Source organism: Eleginops maclovinus, chromosome 19, assembly GCF_036324505.1.
Source record: "Eleginops maclovinus isolate JMC-PN-2008 ecotype Puerto Natales chromosome 19, JC_Emac_rtc_rv5, whole genome shotgun sequence".
NCBI lineage: Eukaryota > Metazoa > Chordata > Actinopteri > Perciformes > Eleginopidae > Eleginops > Eleginops maclovinus.
The window spans coordinates 22,336,208-22,359,275 of record NC_086367.1 but is presented as its reverse complement, the minus strand read 5'-3'; the positions used below and the strand labels follow the sequence as shown (position 1 = coordinate 22,359,275).

The 23,068-nt window shown below is 42.0% G+C and overlaps 1 protein-coding gene across 1 annotated transcript in view; it reads right to left on the bottom strand.

Moving 5' to 3' along the window:
- LOC134882005 (neuronal PAS domain-containing protein 3) overlaps positions 1-23,068 on the bottom strand; it is a 252,374-nt gene that overhangs the window by 6,097 nt on the left and 223,209 nt on the right. The window contains exons 7-11 of the mRNA XM_063909647.1: positions 16,293-16,411; positions 13,603-13,796; positions 11,845-11,951; positions 3,980-4,127; positions 3,380-3,495 (exon numbers count right to left, since the gene is read on the bottom strand). Of these exons, the coding sequence (XP_063765717.1) occupies positions 3,380-3,495; positions 3,980-4,127; positions 11,845-11,951; positions 13,603-13,796; positions 16,293-16,411 (684 nt within the window). The remainder of the gene's footprint in view (positions 1-3,379; positions 3,496-3,979; positions 4,128-11,844; positions 11,952-13,602; positions 13,797-16,292; positions 16,412-23,068) is intronic.

The following is a 23,068-nucleotide window of genomic DNA, read 5'->3' as shown; positions in this document are numbered from 1 at the left end:
TTTGTCCTTTTTTAACCTTTTATCCACCATCACCATTGGGTCAAATTTCTATAAATAAGTGCTTTGCTTTATGGCAAAATGCCTAGGAATAAGAGATTCCCATTATCATATGTTTGGTGTTGAGTGCTAATGAGCAAATATTAGCATGCTAAATAATAAGCTACATCATTCTTGTGTTGGAAGCAAAGTTTGCCCTGATGTTGTGTCTCCAAACGATCACCAAAATCGTCAATCTTGTGATGAAATGTCGTGGCAATTCCTCTAATTGTCGTTGAGGTATTCCCGCATAATTGTGGCGCTTCCTTAAAACCCCTTCTCCACTAGACTATTCATGCTTGAGTTTGTCCCGTTGGATTCCAGCGCAGTGACTCCCAGGTGAATTTCCATGTAGCGTTGTGCTGTGGATGCACCAGGGTGTGTTCAGTATCTGTAGCTGCTGCTGTTCGGGCATGTTTGCGCTGTCCAGCCCATTACACACTCAACACACACACACACTCACTCACACACATACACACACACACACACACACACACACACACTCACTCACTCATCAAACTCTGCCAGCACACACAGAGGCCAGCGGCTGCCCAGCTGGCAGCGCTCTGACTCCCTCATGGCACCTGAAATGTCGACTCAATTGCTTTGTCTGGGGAAAACCTTGTCTCTCTATTAGGCGTGCTCTCCAAGAACATTCTTTCTCAGTCTGGAAACAAAAGTTTTTGGTTTGATTTGTTAATAAAGAACCAAGATTTGTCAAATATAAAACCATAAAGTCTTAGATCTGTATCCTCAGCCCGGATATAAATCTCATAGATATTTTCTTTTGCTTTTGAAGGTTCAACGTCATCTTGGTTAGTTTGCTTTGGACTTAAAAGTGGATCCCAGGTTACAAACGACACTCAAACAGTGCAGGGTCTTAAAATGATCATCTTCCAGTTGCATTATGGGAAGTATTTATGAATATTTCTTGGATTCTGCTCGATTCCTTACTCCCATATTGTAATCCAACACAATTCAAGTACAACACTGGACGTTATCTATAGTTTTCTTGGTAATCAGACGGGATTAAATCAACGATTCGTATCTCAAAGCCATTTGTTTCTTACTGAAGACGTAAATCTAACACTTTTACAGTTTCGTGTTCAAATAGGTCCAATTTATTTCCTAAAAAGCCCAATTTAAAAAACATTTTTTATCAAACAACAAGACAAAATAGTGCGTCGTCAATCAGAATGAGAAATACTTTGGTAATCCCAGGGGGATATTGGTTTTTGTGACGGTGTTAGAATAAAATAAAGTGAACTATATAAACATAAGAAGTAAAAATGTGCATTAAAATATATATATTTATATATAAACATAAGAAAATTGAAGTAAAATGTTCAATAAATATAGAATATAACTAAATATTATATAAGAAGTCGTGAGCCAGCGTATTGACGCATAGTGCCTGATATGTTCGGGACTATTTTTAGCGGTGGATTAATCTTCAATTGCTCTGTGTTTGGGGCAGCAATCAACATCTATTTAAAACTTGTCTCCTATAAATGTCACGTTAATGCACCGATAAGAAAACTATCATAAGAAGACGTTCCTGGCTCCTGTATTTGTGTCCTCCCTGCACAGACTGCATCCGAACAGAACAAAGGTCAAAGGCCAGATATCTCATTTTAGAATATGTTGAGCCTGAGCACCTCGGGCGTGTTGGAGCAGGCTGAAGCTGCGGCAGCTGGCACCGGTTTACAGCCGACAGGGTGCCAGAATCATTCTCCTGCAGCACGAAGAACAGCTGGCTCTGATTCCCATCATGCCAACACAGGCTGCAGGACCTGATAATATTTAGCTCAAGGTGGAGGCCCTGTGTTGGTTCAAATTCAACGATATTGGCAGAGTGTGAGCGTTGTCTTTTTCAGCTGCTCGAGACGATGGTGACACAGTTAAATAAGTCCCTGATTGGTGTTTTCTGGATTCAGTATTTTTAGGATCTATTTTCTTCGGTTATGAAGGCTCACGCTTAGTCATTATTGGATTTCTAGTGATTTTTTTAGGATAAATTGTGTGTTTTTGGTAATTAATTTAGTAAAAGAGCCCAAAATCTTAAACGTTAAACATTTTTTTAGGTGTCAAATATTGTTGCAGATTTAAAAGTGAATTTACATGAAAAGCTTAATTTATTTCACAGTTTTTAACATGTTGTTTTAGTCAGATCACTTTAAGATTACCCCGTGAACATTGCTCTTGTATTGCACTCTTTCTATTACAAAGACAAGAAGAAGTAACTTGTGTTTCTAACAAAGGTTTAGATGCTAAAGTAAATGTACTTGAGCAAACAACACAGAAGTTTGATTGCTAAAGTTGTTAAATGATCTGGAACAAAAACAAAGGAGTTCCCTGGTCAAACAACCGGATGTGTTTTTAGGATCTATGTTCTATCTGTATGAAGGCTCACCAGGACCATGTTCCCTTTAGTGTTATTTGTTGGGTTTCTAGAGGAAGTTGTTGAATAATCTGTGTGATTTTCAGTTCTTATTGGTAAAACAGACCAAAAACGTAAAGATTTAAATGATATAAACTATCAAATATTGTTGTGCATTGTATTTTATTTTATATTCTGGAGGTAACTTTGGGATTTTAGGCTTTGTAGACCATTAACATGCACAGAAACCTCCTATATAATACACTACAGGAAAGGGAAACCCCCCAAATCTGGAACAAACCAACGGAGTTCCCTGGACAAACAACCGGATGTGCTGATTGGCCGACTGTACTTGCCTCCAACATACGATGACATTTCCTCAGAATTATTGGCAACGTGTGATAGTTTATCTCCCCAAAGATTGGAAATAATCTCCCCACCATCTATATTTTTGGGGGCTTTGCTTTCATGCTGCACAATGTGGGATTTCGTTGCCATTCGTTGTGTTTCGGTGCATTATTCACCGATAGTTGAGTTGTGCTTTGTGGCCTTGTTTGTGCAGTTTAGTGAGGAGGTATTTGTGGCGTTGTGTAGAGTTACGCTGTGTTTCATGTCATTTTGCAGCGCTGCCAGCGAGTGCTCACTCCCTGCAGCCGTTGGCGTTCATCACCATCGAGCCTGGCACAGACGGCACTCTGGCACCGACTGATAAAACATCTTTGGCTTGTCCTTCTCAGGCTGTATGTCTTACTGCTGGTTATTATACTGGTAACACTTGGAGAAGTGCTTGCAGGGAAACATATCGGCATATTGTGACTGGAAAAAAGACATGATATGATGCCACTGGTTTGTGTTGATTTTAATGTACTAGCTGCACCGTGTTCTCTTATTTCCCTACTCTAGTTGTCTCCAATCCAACTTTTTTCCTAAATTGCATATAATCTTCTTTTCTTTCCGACTTACCAGAGTTTTCTTTGGACTCGGACTCAGAGTCGGAGGATTCGGACGTCTCTGAGGTTTTCTCGGGCAGGTTGGGCAGCTGGGCGATGTCCATGGGAATGTCTTTATACTCATGATTACTGCAATAAAGAAAAAACACAAAGATAGTTTGGTTTCAGTCAGCGGGAAAACTAAAAAATACTTAATTTAGCCCTCATTTGTTGCCAAGTCAAATTGGTAAACTGAATTCCACATTTCCAGGCTTTAAAAACAAGCCCAACTTGATTTGAGAAATGATTTTTAAGACCCTGAGTCCCTAAACATGTCGTTAAACCTCTAAGAAAATGGATTAAAATGATTTCAAAGAACTTGAGTTATTTTTGTATTTGATCTCATTTTATTTATAGAGCGCTTTTTCTGAAAGCTCAAAGACCCTTCACAGAGGAAAACATAATTAAAACAACTCACTTAAAATAGGTAAAACACAACATCAAATTCCAGGTTTGAAAAGGTGACTTTTGATTTGTGATTGAAACCTATTGTGTGCTCATTAGTGGATATCATGTTTTCATTGAGGACAAAGTCTGGGAATCAATAAAGCTGAGACCCGAGTCGACCTCTGACCTGAGGACATAGTTGACCCAGATGACGTTCTTCTCGTTGCCGTTCTTGGTGTTGATGGTGAGCGTGGCGCTGGACTGGATCCAGATGTAGCCGCTGTTCTTCTGGATCCACCGGTAGTACTTAGTCACACACTGACCCTTGTTGATCACTGAGAGAGACAAACAGAAAGGGGGGGGGGGGGGGGGGGGGGGTTGTTATGTCACGGTGGATTTTGTTGGGTTTTCTGACAAACTTTTGGACATCAGACTGAGCAGCTTGTTCTTCACACACGAGAGAAAAGAGAGGAAGAGGAAGAGAGACAGAGGGAGAGGCAGTCATCAGATGTCATATGACAGCTGGCTGAGAGCTGCTCTGCTGCTGCCGTCATTAATCAGACCAACACACACTGCCAACCTCCGTGTGTGTGTGTAGCTGTCTGTTAATGTATCTGTGTGTCTCTGATTGGCCTGAGACAGCAAACATACCATCACGTAATGCATGTCCTAAGATGCACTACTTAATGAGACATTTTTATAATATGTTTTGAGACTTTGCGCTCATATGTTAACATGAGTTCTACACGTTAGCACGTTAGCATGCCTGATGAAGAGGACTGGTGTTAATGGAAGTACATTTTTGCCTTTCAAGATTCAGAAACATCCATCATACCAACTGTAAGGTCAGGTCGCATCGCTTAAAGGGACAGTGTGTCGGAATTGGCGCCATCTAGTGTTGAGTTTAAAGATTGCAGCCATTTAAATAACCCTCCCCTCATCCTGTTCTTTCCAAGACTGCTTTAATGGCACGGAGTGCAACTGTGGCGAAATGCTGGTAAGTATCTCAGTTTTACAAGTGTGCCTGTCTTCTAGTTGACTTTCAGATGAGACATAAAGACATGAAAGGACCTTTTTAGACCCAGTGTTTGGTTTGTCCTTTCCGAGCTACTTCAGAAACATGGCGGCAAATCTCAGCAGACTCCATGGAGAAGGAGCCGCTACCTATTTAGTGATTCACACTTATTTACGGTATCATAAGACCTACTGAAATCTTGACCTCCAACACATTGTACGTGATAAGCTAAGGGGCGGGACATCGCTAAGTGGTTGACCAAATCACAACAGAGCTGGCCAGCTAACCAATCAGAGCAGACTGGGCTCTGGTTTCAGACAGAGGGTGAAAAGAGGGCAGGCAGTATGAGAAACATAAAGGGCTTTTTGAACATTACAGCATGGAGACACGTCCCAGAGACTGAATATAAATAAGAACCGGTAAAAGATGATTACAACAAACCCCTGAACGATCTGAAGTACCGTCCATCTCCACCAGGCAGCGCTGTGTTGCTACGTCAGCGTCACTTTGCCTCGAAACATGCCACCCACTCCCCCTCCCCCCTTTACACTGTACTCCACCCCCCAACCCCTGCTCCGCCCTGCGCCGATACGCAGGCAATAAATTTGGCTAAATGAACCACTAAATGGTTATCTCAAGCAATATGTATTGGCATTAATCAGGAGCCGCTCAAACGGAGACCAGAAGCGAGGGCCACTAAATTCATATCCCTCTCTTCCATTTAATTACGGACACAAATAGGTTTTTGCGCGACGGAGGAGAAAGAGAGGGAAAGTGGAGGGGTGATTTATATAAAAAGAAGGCCAGTAATTAAAAACTATTAGAAACTAATAGCATTGTTTAAGACGACATCCCCGGGGCTGCTGTAATTGACTTTGGTCGGCGCGGCTGATGCTCATTCGTTCTCTATTTGCCTATTCATCGAGAGAGGGGGGAGCAAGGGGGGAGGAAGGGGGAGATGGAGGGGAAAATAACTTGTTTGCATGTTAAGGCAGAGATGGTGAGATCATGTCACCTTGAATGTGACCTTGCTTTGTTTGTACGGCAGAGTAAATAACGACACAATGAACGCGCACACACACACACACACACACACACACACACACACACACACACACACACTGCTGCCTGTTTAGATGACTGCAGGTCCTCAGAGAGCAGCTCAGTGTATCAGCATGTCCAATGGTAGAGGAGACACACACACACACACATTTACACACACACATGGCGTTATGACTCCAGCAGACGGCATGCTTTACTGTCTGCAGAATACACACCGTCTCACACACGAAAGCACACACAGCTGACACGGACGTAAAGATAATTGCAATAAATAATCATTAAACAGAATGCTACATAATCAATAAGGACCTTGACCTTTTGGCATTGGAAATCATCTACATACTCAGCCATAATACCTCTACTTAGCACTTAGCTACGCATCTTTTAACACCGACAACTTGCAGCCTTGTTTCCACCCTTGTCTTCCTGCACCCAGTCACATGACGTGATAATGAACCGAGCAGGAATCAAGTTAAGTGCAAAGAAAATCTGCCAAAAAGGACATGTTTCGTTCATTTTCAGGTTAATGTTTGTGCTTAGTGCCTCTTCTTTGACATGTCTCCATGCTTTCATTAACAACAGAGGCGCGAGTGTTCCAAAGTGATGTCATCATGTTCCGGAACTTTGGGATTTTACCCTCTGCAGACCGTTTACTTGCACTAAAACCTATATAACACACTACAGGAGTCCTGTTTCCATCCGTCTGTTTATCCTCCAACTCCCTCCCTCTGTCTTACAGGTGAGGGTTTTTTTCATGTGTGTGTTACCCTCTCCTCTTACTCCTCCATTAAGTCAGCCGCCCTCTGATCGCCCACTAATGAAGAAGAGGAGAGGAAGAGAGAGAAAGCGAGAGAATGTGTGCTGGAGGCTCGCCCGAGGCTGCAGGAGAGAGAGCCATAGATTAAAGGAGTCCTATTCCCTTTTAAAGCTTCTCCACCTCACTTTCTCTCCCTCAGTCACTCTCCTTCTCTCTCAGTCAATGTCACTCTTTAGCCGTTGTCTTTCCCTCTGTGTTTACCTCTATCCTTCCAGTTACACCCCTCTTTCCTTTCCTCCAATTTGCTGGATTTATCTTTTAGATATCTTTACCCCACAGTATTGTGAAGATAATTTAACGATCCTTTTAGTCTGCTTAATGATTGAAGGATAAAGACCTTTCTGTTTTTCAAAAATAAAAGAGAAGAACGTATTTAACCTGCAGATGGTTGCTCTGTCGCCCTCTAGTGGCCAACTGCAGAACAGTCATAAAGTCTGTCCACGAGAAAGAACAAAAAAACGCATTTTCTCTCCACAGGTTTGAGTGGAAATCATCGATTCAATCTTCTATTGACTCCTCAATATTTGGATAACAACGCCTGAGCATTATTCTGCTTAGCTTCCCATTTATTCCACTTAAGGTTGCCCATATACGCTGAAAGTGTCCACATGTTGAGAGCTTGTGCAACAGAGTCTTTGGCTTTGCTGCTAAATTAAATAGGAGATGCCCTTTCCTTTAAAGGAGCCCTATCATCATAAGTCAATGAAAAGTCAGCAGTTGATGTTTCGGTCACTTTTCCACTTTTTCCTTCACCTGTGTGTGTGTGTGTGTGTGTGTGTGTGTGTGTGTGTGTGTGTGTGTGTGTGTGTGTTTATGTCATTGAGGTCTGTGTTTCCCGATTATCCCTACAGCTTTTCTCTTTTTTTCCCTGCGTGTTTTACTTACGTACCTGTGTGGATAGCTTCACAGGTGTGTGTTTTGTGTTAAGAAAGATAAAAATGCATTTCAGTGTGTGTCTGTGTGTGTGTGTGTGTGTGTGTGTGTGTGTGTGTGTGTGTGTGTGTGTGTGTGTGTGTGTGTGTGTGTGTGTGTGTGTGTGTGTGTGGATCCATTAAAGGCACTGTTAGTCCTCAGAGACGAGCTCTGTTAAAACGCCTGCAGGCTTAAATCCATCGAGCTTTCACTTCTATGCTACAGTCTGTTTCTCTCTCTTTCTTTTTTCCCATTGTATTTGAATGCTTCACCATCATCTCTCATCAAAACCGTCTCTATCTCTTTTCTGTCGTCTTCTCCGTTGGTAATTCTCAGTCTTTATCCTCTCTCTCTCTGTCCAAAACTCTTTCTCTTTTCTTAACTTTTCCTCTGTGTTTTGCCCCCAAATGCGTTACTTCCTTTTGTCCCCCGCTCTATAAGAAAGTGAGCATCTCCTTTTTATTTTGAAGACTTACTCCCTTGTGTCCTTCCTTTCTCCCTAGGAACCAAAGTGGAAAATCTCCTCTCTTCTTCTCCTTTCTGAAAAAAGAACGTATTCTGTTCTGTAATATCTTATTTTCCCCTCTGTTTTCATGCTTTTATTGTGAAAAGCCAATTTATATTCCTACCGTCTAATTCTTCCAACATTTCAGACCCAATTTAAAACAGACGTGTGGAAAAGCTCGTTAAAACTTGACATGCAAAATTACAGAATCCTTTATTTCTGCTGTGTGAGGTTTTATTACACGACTCCTGAATCACTTCAAAAGGATGAGGTTTTCCATCATCTTGAAGAAACCCTAAATGACCTTACATCTGAGCAGGTGCATGTTTGATTAAGCAGCTATTAATTACCCTGGCAAGAGAGAAGAAAGTAGCCAAAATCAATGTGGAAACGTGGTATTTGAATGCATCACCCCTCCACAGAAGTCGATGGGAATGATTGGACTCCTGCAGATCCAAAGCACGCATTTTTGTTCGCAAACAAATAAGAGTTGCTTTATTTGCTTTTATCTTCTCCTTCTTGGGAAACAAACTAAATCTATTTTGTAAGACAAGTGTTCTTCCTGTTCCTGTTGGCCCTAATGTCCTCACATATGCTCTGTTTTTTTGCAAGCATTTCCTCCTTTTCTGTCCAGAAAGAGCAGCACCGCATGTCTGTATTTCTCCACCTTGAACAACACTTTTCTCTTACCTGTTTCTCATTCTATTCTGCCTCTTTCTATTCGCCTCTCCTCGAGAAGATGAGCATTCAGTCGTCTGTTCTTTTTCCCTCTGCAAATCACTCGTTCCCATTTCTCTGCCTTTCTTTGAAAAAAAATCTTCATCTCTTGTGCCAAGTATTTCTCTGCTTTTAAATCACTCCTTCTCAGTTCCCTCCCTTTCTTTGTGAGAAAACAACTTCACCCTCTGTCTCTGGCTTTTCTCTTTCTCTCTGTTCTCCGAGTGGAAGCGAGGACAGATTGACTTTGAGATCTGACCCGCGCTAAGACCGGCTGTCAGCAGGTAATGATAGGGACTTAGAGAGCGACGCCTTTTCACAGAGAGGGATCACGCCTCGTCCTCCACTTAAAAAGAAGCCTTTTAAAATTTAGATCCCTGTAGCGAGAACAGGCTATCCCTCTAAAATACACCTTGATCGATTCCCTTAACTATCCGACTCCGGCAGCAGCGGGGGAACGGAGCGCAGACGTGGAAATAAATCCCAGAAAGAAATCAGAGCCTGCGAGCTGCTGCTGTTCTGCAGAAACAGAACAAGCTTTTCTTCTCTCCTCAAATTCTGCACAACAATGTAGAGTTTTCTTTTGGAAATTCACTATCCAATCAAGACAGAAAATATGACGGACTTTTGCACAAACAACTTTTTGTGAATACGGGAAGTTTCCAGACAGGATGCCGTTTCCAATTTCAGTTTCTGGGCCTTGAAAAGTTTGTGTACCTTAGGCCAAACTTTTATTATGTTGGGATATGAGTAGTCCAGAATGTTGCTCATTGGTCAAACAAAACTTGAGTTAAAGTCTTCTTCCTGACCTTCTGTCACGCAGTTCCTAACTTGATGAAGCAGGAATTATTCAGAGGTTCAGGAGAGCTTTCAGGGTCAAAATTGAACAGTTGGAGAGTATACATAGCAATGCTAAACCCCTGTGAGTACTCTCAGCTTCAGTAGGCCGACGCTTCTGCATAGTGACAAGAAATCAAAAAGAACCAAAGATGGAAGAATGAAAATGGCCCAAATATTTAAGCCTCCAAGAAGGAGTTCATCTTCATCGTCTTCTGGGACGGGTCCGCTCTCTGTCCCGAGAGTCAGAACTAAACATGGAGAAGCAGCGTTCAGTTATCATGCTCCACATATCTGGAGCAAACTCCCAGAATCCTGCAGGTCCGCTGCTACTCTGACTCCTTTTAAATCCAGGCTGAGACTTTTCTTTTTGCCGCTGCTTTTAATTGAGCTCTTCATATCCTACACTGCACTGTAACTGTGATTCATCAACCTGTGTTTCATTTCATTTTTAGTGACTGTTTTTAAACGCCTGCTTTAATGCTCTGAATGTCTTTCTTTTTTGTAAAGCACTTTGAATTGCCTTGTGTTGAAATGTGCTATATCAATAAACTTGCCTTGAGCAAAAGATCTGCAGTTAAATTGAGCTGCATGACTCAGGGAGGACAGAGGTCAGAGGGGAACATGTTAAACATAATAAAGAAAGGGAAAAATTGAATGGTTTGAAAATGATCTTTGAATGAATCTGGAAATTCTTCCCGAAGATACTTAATCTACAGATCCAACAAGAGTGGAGGCAACTGCTTTATGTCCAAAGCAAAGCCCACCCCGAAACACATCACTGACACAACACAAACAGGATTTGGCGCCATCCAATTATACAGAAAGCTGCCGAAGAAGTCCAGAATCATTAGCTCTGAAATCAGCTTCCACACAATCATGAAACGGCCCTGAAGAAAAGCCGATTTCAGAACAATGATGAGGGGAGAAAAGACCTCCAGCGTCACATCTCTGAAAGCTCCCCTTTCTGAGAGGAAATTAATTTTGAAAGAGGGAGAATGAAACGAGCAGCAGAGGTGACCGAAGGTGCTGCATTAGACTACGCTCGACTAAAACCAAGTCATTTAAACGGCTGGCTGCCGGCTCGCCTCCCTGACCCCCCGTCCTCACAGCCGACAGAGACGAATAATCCCCCTCCATATTTCACTTCCTTTTTTTCCTCCCCGTGTTTTACACATCCTAACCTCCCCCCCCTCCTTGTTCCGTTTGACCCCGCCGGGCCACCTTAGTCACTTCCTGATTGCCACTCTGGATGTTCAGAGCTCAGGAACTTTTGGGGAAGGTAATTGAAAAAGTTTTAGGGAGCTTTATGGTTTCCTCTTTTTTTTCCGGGGAGGTGTGTGACTTATTGTGTCTTCAGTCTGGACTCATGGTAGCAGTGTCAGCGGACAGAACTTGAACTGTTTGGATATTTAGCCTGAAATACAACAAGTGTTATGCGTATGTGTTTGCATAAAATGGGCCTTAATGTCAAAAAGATTGGCAATACTTTGAGCAGAACAAATTCCAGGATCTCCTCGCTGACAATGAGACCGGACAAAACTAAAGAGGCAGCACTTTTGGGAAGAACTCAAAAGGAACTACTAGCAAATATTAAGCTCATTTGGTTGCCTAAAGTGGAAGCTAAATATCCGAAAGTTGCCATTACTTTGTCCATAAAACCGTAGAAAACTGAAGAGACATACGTTTGTACCAGAACTCTAAATCGTATTAGTGAAGTTTTGATATTAAGCATGAAACAACACAAGTACTAAACTCATCTGTTTGCATAAAGCACACGCTAAAGATCAAAATGTCGTTTCGACTTTCAGCAAAACTAACCGACAATGCTACCTTAACACCTGCCATAACTAAAGGGACAGAACTTTTGGGAAAATCTCCAAATCATCTTGCTCAAAGTAATTGGCAACTTTAGGATATTTGGCATGAAATACAACAAGGATTACACTCCATAAAGCACATGCTACATATCCAAACTTTGCCAATACTTTTAGCAAAACAATTTTGAGTTCTGCCCTCTGACAAACACCTGACACATCTAATGAGGGAGAATGTTTGGCCAGAACTCCAAATGATTCTTGCAGTAACTGGGATGCAGTTGTTTCCATTAAGAATGTCGCTGTAAATAAATATGTGGACTTGATTGTCCAATCAGAGCAGAGTATTCAGTCATGTGACAGTACTCACGGTCTAGGTGGCACTGTCTGATTCCCTCCACGTCCTCAGCATGAACGAATTGGTAGCATCTCTTCCCCACAATGTCCACCGGAGTCAGGTCCATGTAGTCGCTGATCCTGAAACACAGAGCACATCATCTGCATTGATACATAATAGAGACTCCAGAGGGGTTTCTTTTTTTTGGTTTTCAGCTTGTTGATTTTGCTTTGAAGGGTCTCTGAAAAACAAAGGTCCAATTTATTGAAATTAAACCCTGAGTGAATGAAATTCAACCACAGAGCAGGGGACAATAACTCACATCAATAAGGCTCATTTTTGTCCGTAGCTAGCGATGCTATTTGCACCTGGCTGTCTAAGGATGCTATGCACCCGGGTGTACGTAGCTAACAATGCTATTTGCACCCCGGTGTCCGTAGCTAAGGATGCTATTTGTTATCTGGATGTACGCTGCGGCATAAGATGGGTTAAAAAGGAAGGAAAAAAGCCTTCTGACCACGATTTTGTGAATATCTGAAGGCTAATATGTTATTTCTTTGTTGTGTGCAGCTTGTTTTTGCACTGGATGAGCTCCTGTGCAAAGTCAAGATGTTGTGAAGCTTTTAAATACTACACTTGTCACCCTAGGACAGTTTCTTCTCTCTCTCTCTCTCTCTCTCTCTCTGGTACTCAACGATTAAAAGGACAGATTCAGGGAAGCAGCAGAAGCTAATAACTCAACAGCAGAGATTGAAGCCTGTCCGTCTGTTGTACAGGTAACACACATCAGCTTTAAAAAGGTTTAATTTGAACAAATTCGCCACAGGATAGACGGAACAATTTCCCCGCTATCATTGTGATGGGGTTTCAGTGGGAGACTAATGTCTGGCAGGCGGATAACAGCACGCTCTGTTCTTTATATATATAAAGAAAAAACATCCTCCCATTTTCTCATTCTCTTACAAACTCATCCTCAAAATGGGGCTGTAATGGGAGCTTGTCTGTTCTCCGCCGAGATGCTTTTCTGTTGCTCCGCATTGAATATCTGCCTGGCATTGTGTCCCTTTTTCCCTCCACAAAAAAAGCAATCATTTTTCTTCCTCCTCTCTTTTTATAATAAAACATGAAGGTCTTTTTTTTCTTCCTCCGTCTGATATGAATCTGCCGCGGTCGGCCGGTTAACTCCTGAGCGAGATCCTGATGCCTATCTGCTTTATCTGGACAGAGAGAAGGAGCTAGATCCATCAGCAGCACATTTCACTGTTAAACCAGCCAGGATTGGGTCAGACGTCCTCATGAATAAGAAGCTCCGACAACTCCTTTTTCTCCCCAGAATGGGAGGTATGAAGCAGGAATACAGAAAGGGTGAAATTGAGTTTCATGTTTGACAGTAATGCTCCAAAACTGGATGTTAAAGACCTGTTTCTTGAGACCAAATATATGCAAAAGACATGAAAGCAACAGTATTTCAAGAAAAGCACCTAAAAAAAGGTAATCTTATAAAGTTGTCTGAAAACGTGAGGAAGAGTTTTTCCATGTCTTTTTCTAAATAGATTTATATAAGATAAAAATTGCGAGGAAAAAGCTGAACATGTTTTCAGATTTATAAGCGCCTTTATGGATAGAAGAAGACTGTGTCAAGAACCTGAGAAAGAAAGCAAGAAATATATCTTTAAATATTTAAAAAACCAAGTAAACTTCAGAAAAAACGTCCCAATTTCAGAGCAAAGAAGTCTAAAATAGATTTGACTTTTTGTCCACTTTGGCTTTCCGTAGGTGCATAACCCCCACCTGTTCTCGCAGTAGATGATCTTCAGGTCCATGTTGACTCGGGTGACGAACATCTGACAGTCGATGCGGACCTCGTTGATGGTGGGGGGCGGCAGGGCGTGAGCCACCACCACCATCCCCATGATCTGCACCGGCACCGAGCGGCTGTGCGTCAACGCCATCCTGATGCGCAGACGCCCCGTCACGTGGATCACCTGACCGGGAAAAAAACACAGACAGAGGGGGGTCAGAGGGGGAGGAAACGATGTCAAATTAAATCCAGGTTTATTTTATATAGCCCCAATATCGCAGAATACATTTGTCTCGTGGGGCTTTGGAGTCTCTACAGATAAACTGACGAAAAAGGGCAAAAATTATGTCAAATAAAAAGAGAATAAAGTTAAAATAAATATAGAGAAAACATTTTAAAAATAAACAAAACAAGATGAAATAAATAACACAAATAAAATAAATACAATCAAATAAAATTAATTAAAGGACCATGGAGGATGTTCCAAGCAAGCCTGAGCCAGCCCTAATTATAGCCTAACCCTACAAAATCCATTAAAATGGCAAAATAGTGAAAGGTGACGAAGGGTAAAGTGAACATATCTATAAAAAAACATGTAACTAAAATAAAATAAATAAACAAAACTGAATAAAATACAATAGAGTCAAATAAAATACAAATAAAATACAAATAAAATACAAATAAATTAAAATAAGTTGAAATAAATTGAAATAAATTGAAATAAAATACAAATAAATGGAAATAAATGGAAATAAAATACAAATAAATTGAAATAAATTGAAATAAAATACAAATAAATTAAAATAAATTAAAATAAAATACAAATAAATTAAAATAAATTGAAATAAAATACAAATAGATTGAAATAAAAATAAAACAAACTTCCCAGGATTGTAACAATGCTGGAATTAGTGTTTTTCATCTGATGTAATAATGAATGATTGTTCACGTGTTTCAAGAAGAATCTCAAGTACTTTTTTTTTTAGGATGCTTCTCAAGTCAAATGTTGTGTGAAATTAAGGTACAACTAAAGTGGAAGTCACAAACTCATGTCTGTATAACAGTGTCACTGAGCTTCCATCAGCTGTTTTTTGAGGGGTTTAAAACTATACAACCAGATTAAGGTGCCCTGCTCAAGGGCAACTCTACAGTGACTTACTGAGGAGGCGGAGGAGGAGTAGGAGGAGGCTTCTTACCCCTCTGAGTCTCTGCTGCAACCGAACAGCTTTAAAACTACTAACTATAGTGTTGTGTGTGTGTGTGTGTGTGTGTGTGTGTGTGTGTGTAGTAATATATGCATGCGTGTGGATGAATATTTATGTGCGTCTCTGCCTCCGCTGTCATTTGCATGATCTGAGTCTGCCAGGTGGAACATGGTATACGACACACACACACACACACACACACACACACACACACACACACACACACACACACACACACACACACACACACACACACACACACACACACACACACACACACACACACACACACACACACACACACACACAAGCTTTTATTTGCTTTAACGACTACATAAAAGCACTTTGGGATTCAACTGAAATGTTCTATTGTTCAAAAAGTAAACAATTATTATTTTAATCTGTGAACTCTGACTTTTTGTCTAAATATGTACAACAGCTTGAAGACTTTTTATGACTGTCTGTGGTCACCCTTGAAAAAAATCTGGTGTATTAGTGCGAGATTAACCATTTGTTTTATTGAAGTAGAATTATTATAGTGCTGAGTCCACCACTGACCGTGCTAACTCAGGGGTTTGGAAATCCTAGGTTACGTCTGAATATGGTGCACACCTTTGGGTCAATGCTTAAAGTTGGAGGACTCTTCTTGTCTTTCATATTGGATATACCTCTTGTTCAGAAGATGTGAAATAAAAACTGAACCCTCTTTTGTTTTATTGTAAGAAGAACAATGTCTCACTCCCAAGAAACAAAACAGCAAATAAAAGAATGAAAACCCATTAATCAGCTTCTCACTCTCTGGATCACACTTTAATTAATTACACACACACACACACACACACACACACACACACACACACACACACACACACACACACACACACACACACACACACACACACACACACACACACACACACACACACACACACACACACACACACACACACACACAGGATCAGAGTCTCCCTTACACTGCAGGATTATATGATCCGACCAACATATCCCGAAAGTGCGTGTGTGTGTGTGTGTGTGTGTGTGTGTGTGTGTGTGTGTGTGTGTGTGTGTGTGTGTGTGTGTGTGTGTGTGTGTGTGTGTGTGTGTGTGTGTGTGTGTGATCTCCTTGAAGACTATATTATCAATGACTGGCTTATCAGTCATCAGATGAAGTGATCCATATGGAAATCTTTAATCCTACCATGGACAAAAAGGTGCTCTGTGTGTGTGTGTGTGTGTGTGTGTGTGTGTGTGTGTGTGTGTGTGTGTGTGTGTGTGTGTGTGTGTGTGTGTGTGTGTGTGTGTGTGTGTGTGTGTGTGTGTGGTCACACTGTATCCAAGGTTCTTAGTTTTTGTTCCATTGTATACATTGGATTTAACTGTATAGACACGCCTGTTGAATCATGCTTATGGTACAGATGATAAATAGATGCATATGGATCAGTCAAGTCATCAGCAGCATGTGCTCCTCCGCTGACCTTGTATCCGGACGACTTGATGTGCACTCCTCTCTTTGTGAGCGTGGACTTCATCCTGATGAAGAACGATCGCTCCAGATTGTTGTCGGGGGCCAGGAGACTGGGACTGCTGGACTCCACTGTGGAACAAACACACACACACACACACACACACACACACACACACACACACACATACATGTTAAAAGACTTGCATGTGTTTTTTAACTTCATAGACAGCCACAAACACAGCCCAGGTTTGGAAGCTATTTCTCATTTTGACTTTGTATAAACACGAATCCCAGGGCTGAAATAAAGTGATGTGAATGATTTTAATCGCTGTAAAACAAATAAATACATCCATTCTGTCAGCACCCGCTGGCCAATCACAGCCGCTGCCAAACTGTCAGGCTTCTCAAAGAATTTCACGGCAATCAAACAGGGAAATGTCAAAACACGTCAGGAGGAAGAAGAGAGAACAACAAGACCAACAGGGGTGTTAAAGAGGCCCTGTTCTGCTCATTTCCATGTAGTGTCTCTCCTGGGACATGTCTCCATGCTTTAATGTTCAGAAAGCTCTTTATGTTTCTCATACTGTCTGTGCTGCAGCTCCTCTTTTCACCCTCTGTCTGAAACCAGAGCCCAGTCTGCTCTGATTGGTTAGCTGGCCGGCTCTGTTGTGATTGGTCAACCGCTCAGAGATGTCCCGCCCCCTTAGCCTACCATGTACAATGTGTTGGAGCGCTAGCCAATAGCAGCATGAGAGTTGTTGTCGCTATGTTCCGAAAGTAAAAAAGGAGAATATTCATCCTGTTTTTAATCTTCAGAGGTGAAACAGATTAAATAAGAGTCCTTTAAAGTTATTAACAATATCAACCGTCCCTCAGATTATTGATTCAGTCTAACTGTGGCCTTTTCATCATTCAACACACTCCCCCCCCCCCCCAACACCGTACGAGCAGGAAGTAGCGGCAGTGGTTTCCTGAAGGTGAGACGCTCCATTTGTCAGAGACAGAGATCAACTGCATATTCATAACCCCTCCATCCATCACACAGAGTGATGGGAGGAGAGACAGCTGGAAAACACCTCATCACACACACACACACACGCATGGACACACACAGTTGTAGTTACCTGAGTATTTCCATCTTACGCTCCTTGGATTCTACTACATTCTCAAAGCCACAACTGCGATGTTTACTCCACTATTTCTCTGAAAGCTTTACAGATTTAGATTATAAGCTAACACAAAATCTGAAGCCACTGATAAAAACACAACAAAGTTATGAAATTAACTTCACTTACAAAGGGCCATTACCCATAATGAGTACCTCAAATGTAGGTTCTTTAGATATATTTGAAGCCAACACTTCTGTCCTTTTATTGAAGTAAGATTTTAATACAGGACTTTGGTATTGCTACTTTAACTTAACATATCTAAATACTTCCTCTACCTTTGGTTACTTTAGCAAATTAAAGGTCACCTATTATGCAAATAAATCCACTTTTATACATAACTATTTGTCCCCTGTGTGTTCAGAGACTCAGAAAGTTCCAGGAAAAAAGATCCTCTCTCTTTGTCCTGATCCATCTACATAAAAACCGGGATCAGATTTGGCCACTTTGTGATGTCATAATGTTTTCTTGGATTGTGCAACCATTAGCCAATCACCAACCAAGGTAAGACCCGCCCGTTGTGTGTATTTGTTTTAAACCAATCAGATGCATGTATATGTACTTGTGTGTCTGTGTTGCATGTATCTATGTACTCGCGTGTTGGGAACACTGTTAGGCTGCTGTTTTACCTCCTTTACAACTCCCCTAATACACACACACACACACACACACACACACACACACACACACACACTCTGGTCTCTTGTGGACACAGCGGTTTGATCAGCGCTGATACATGTTGACAACGCCTAATCTGGAAAAATTGAAAGAAATGAATTAATATGCAAATTCATCCTTTATGATATAAATGTCCTTGAAGAGAGTGAGACAAGAGGCGAGGGAGGGAGTAAAGAGCGGGGGAGAGAGAGAAAGGGAGAAAGGGAGTGAAATAAGGATAGGGAGGTGAGAATAAAGGAGGAGGAGATATAAGAGAAGAAGAAGAAGAAGAAGAAGTAGTAAATGGAAAATGAAGGACAAGAAAGACTAAAAGGAAGAAAGGGGAAATGATAGGGGGATAAAGTAAGATGGACTAAAGAAGTAAAGAAAGGGAACAGATGGAAATAAGGGAGAGAGATACTTGGAAGAGGAGGAAGGAAATCAGAGACGGGAGGGAAGAATAAAGGTATAGTGGACAATGGTAAGAGAGGAAATAGGGAAGAAGGATGAATGAAAAAGTGACAGAGGAGAGAGGCACAGGAAACAGGAAGAGGAAGGGGAAGTCAATTGAAAATGAAGTAAAGGAATTATGAAGAGGAAAGGACGGAGAGGTGGAACAAGAGGGAGGAAGGATACAAGGAGCATACGAGAGGACAGACGGAGAGGAGAAAGAGGAAGGATACAAAGGAAGTGAAGAGGAAAAAAGGGGAGGAGATGAAGACAAAAAGGAATAAAGGAAATGAGAGGAAAGGACAGACAAGAGGGAGGAAGACAAGGGAAAAGAGAGGAGAGGAAAGAGGCTTCCCAGGAGGAGTTAGACTTCTCTCTCCCCCCTTTGTTTCCCTCCCTCCATCAGACCTCTCTCTCGGTCCTCCAGGAAATCAGCCTGGATCTGACGGAGGAATAATGATGATGGAGGGAGAGAGAGAAACAGAGGAGAGAGAGGGAGGATGAGCGAGATGGACCCTCTCTTTGAATTAATAGGATTAGTTTCCCTACAGAAACACACACACACACACACACACACACACACACACACACACACACACACACACACACACACACACACACACACACACACACACACACACACACACACACACACACACACACACACACACACACACACACACACACCATATATCAATTTCATTGTCAAACACACACAGTCTCCCCCTTTCATTTTTACACACACACGCTTTTATATCAACTCCTCCTCGCCAAGGCTGCATGCTCCCGCGTGTGTGTGTGTGTGTGTGTGTGTGTGTGTGTGTGTGTGTGTGTGTGTGTGTGTGTGTGTGTGTGTGTGTGTGTGTGTGTGTGTGTGCAATTAAACAATTTCTGCAGGAGTAAAGTGAATGATGGAGGACAGACGCAGGGGGAAAGGGAAGAAGAAGAGGAGGAGAGTCGGATAGAGGAAGAAGAGGAGGAAGAATGGCTACGGAAGAAAGAAAAGTTTAACATGATAGAAAGTTGGAGAAGGGAAGAGAGAGAGGAGGATAAGAAGGAGGAAGAGTATCAGAGGGTGCATATAGAAGAAGAAGAAGAGGGAATAGGAGGAGAAGGAGAAGTAAAGAAGTAAGAGAAGTCGAGGAAATTGGAAGTGAAAAAAAGTTATGAGGAGGAGAAAGGTTTAAGTGAAGACGTAGCAGGAGGAACAATCTATGCAACAATAAAGTGAAAGGAGGAGAAAAGACAGCAAACAGAAGAAGAAGAAGAAGAAGAAGGAACAACAAGGATATAAAGAAGAGGAGCAGAAAAGGAGGAGGAGGAAACTAGGAGGAGGATTAGAGGATGATGGGGAGTAAAAGTAGGGAGGAAGAAGAACAGAAGATGAGGAGATGGAGCAGAGAGAATAAAAAGAGCTGTGGAAGAAGAAGAGGAGGAGGAGGATGAGGAAGAAGAGAAGGAGAAGCAAAGAAAGAAGGGAAGTAGGAACTTGGGAAATTTGTCGTGGAAAAAAGTTTTTAGAATGGAAAGACAAGAAGAAGAAGAAGAAGAAGAAGAAGAAGAAGAAGAAGAAGAAGAAGAAGAAGAAGAAGAAGAAGAAGAAAAGCATGTGATATGAAAAAGAGATGAACGGAAGAAGAAAAGGAGGAGGAAGAGCAGAGAGAATAAAAAGGAGATGAACATAAGACGAGGAGGACCATGTGGGCCTCGGAGGTGTTTTCTCATTCTGCTCGTTTCTCCGTGCGTTGCCGCGGCGTCTTCTGGGACGGCGCTCCTACAAGACGAAGATTAGGGCAACAAAGGCAGCAGGTGGCTCCGACTCTGGGACCTAATTATCTACGGCAGGAAAAGTTCCCGTCTGAAGGACAAATGATTAATTAAAAAGAACAACTCACCTACGCCTGTGATCTGTGGACAATACCCAGAGTGCCAAGGGTTTCCTAAGACGTGTGTGTGTGTGTGTGTGTGTGTGTGTGTGTGTGTGTGTGTGTGTGTGTGTGTGAAGTCTCTGCGGGACAGTGTATCATTGTCAGGCAGTCTTAATAGCGCTGCCTGCTTCACGGAGCCCGTTGTGTCCGACTGATAACTAGCTAACGTGACGGAGAGGCGAGACAAAGCGAGCTAGAGGAAGGTCAGCGTGACCTCCAGCAAACAGCCCGACAAAAGTGGAGGGAAAGCGAGGAAGACACAAATATAATTGTCTTAACAAGCGGGGATGTAATACGGCAGATAAGACGGACACATGTTGCACGTTAAGTGGCTGAAGGAGGAGGGGAGCTAGACTTAGAGTAACAGCATCATAACGGACGGTGACAACAGGAGTTTAAAGAGGCACAAGGATTCTTAGATACTATCTAATCGGGAAATGGAAACCAGGAAATTAGAAAAAAAGTGCTTGTTTTTGGAGCTGTGGAAATCTACCGAAACTCCTTTTCCTAAGAAGATATACAACCTTGTTTTAAATCTCACTGGTTCAACCCTCAAGTACAATACCCCGAGGCTATCAAACACCCAACTGTGTACATAAGGTATTTTTACTACATGTTTATAATAAGTTTACTGCGTTTTATGTTCACTGATGGTCCTGTTGCTCTACAGCAGGGGTGTCCAACCTTTTTTCACCGAGGGCCACATACAGAAAAATATATGAACGGCTGCACCCTGCATCCCAGCTCTCCGTAGGGCTTCATTCATTCTGTTGGCAGCTCATCCCTTTAAACAGAAGCCTCAGATTGCTCATAATAAGGGGGGAATATGAAGGGTCGGTTTCAAGCTTGTTATGCAAATAAGTTATTGGGATTTTTTGTATCAACTAAAATTAGTTTGAAAATGTTTTCAACTTGAATTTACTGAATTTATTTGACATTGGGCTTATCAACCCCATGAATACTACTGTGTAATATATCTGTACATATATATTCAAGAAGTACAATATAAGACAAGCACACATTTCACTTGTGGGCCATATTCCATTATACTTTTTGGATTTGCTGAGGGCCTAAAATAGCCCCCGGGCCGTAGTTTTGACACCCCTGCTCTACAGGCTCAACTGCTTGTTTAATTCAATTTGAACTGAGACGTGTGTGATCTGTCAGACCGGTATAGTAAGTGAGAAAGATGCTATAATAGCCTTTAATCTGCAATCATGTGTAAAATCAAGCGATAAATACTTCTCTTTCAGACAATATTATCCTCAAATATTTACTAGATATTTTAAAAAAGACCAATAATTCAATATTTCTAAACTTCTTTTGCAGTATTACATTCCTAATGCTAAGCTAAGCTAACACCCTCCTGACTGCAGCTCTGTATTAATTGAGCACACGTGAAATTGATTTCTGTCCTCTCAGCTTCACTTTAAAATAAATTGAACTCCAAAAAACAGCAAAATGATCACACACTACACAAGTAAGTTGGTGTGCCATGTCTATTATAATTTCAATAACACCATTTCCCCTGCTTTTCCCTCCATCACTTCCTCCCTAGCCTCCTCTTTTTACCCACAATGCAACAGAGGGATCCGAGGGACATCAGAGAGGTGGCGGGCGAGAGACAGTCATGACAAATGTGCCGTAACCTGCACACACACCCTCATAAAGTATATATATAAGACACACACACACACACACACACACACACACACACACACACACACACACACACACACACACACACACACACACACACACACACACACACACACACGGAGAGTATTGTCAGTGAAAGTTTAATTGTGTAAACACTCTGTAACCGTCCTGTCATATTCCTGCCTCACCCGCTCACTATCGCCTCCTCCGCTGTAATTGAATTGCTACCGTCAGATGGGAGGAGGGAGGGGGAGGACGGGGGGAGGAAGGAGGTGGGAGGAGGCGAGTCCTGCCTTATGAATAGAATGTGTTTCCTATCAGACGGGATTTGACAAATTGTGTCAGGAAGAAAAGCCCGAGCGATAATTTTTCGGTTGGAGGAGGAGGGGAGGGACAGGTAGAGAGAGGGGAGTGGGGAAGGAGACAACAGTGGGATGAGAAGGATGGATGAGACATAGGCGAGGAAGAGAAAAAGGGAGGAAAGATAAGAGGAAATAAGAAGTGGGTGAGGGAGGAAGAAGAGGAGAAGGTGAATGACTGAAGGGGCAGGTAGAAGGAGGGGAGGGAAACGAGGAGGATGGAAGGGGTGAGGAAGAGGGGAGAAAGAGGAGGATAGAAAAAAGGAGAAGGAACATGAGGAAGAGAGTGAAGAAGACAATTCAGAGGTAGAGGAGGACAAAAAGGAGGAAGAAAGAAAAAGAGGTTGATGAGGAAGAGGAGGACGGGAGAGGTGCAAGCAAGAAAGGAAGTGAGAGAGGGAGAAGAACGATGGAAAATATGAAGAGGAGACAAGAGAAAGATAAGAAGAAACAAGAGGTGGAGGAAAAGATGAGAACGCAATGATGGAGATGAAGAACAGATGACAGGGAAGAAGAGGAGGAGGAAAGGGTTCAGGTAAGAGGGGGAAAGAGGAGGAGGAAAGCAAG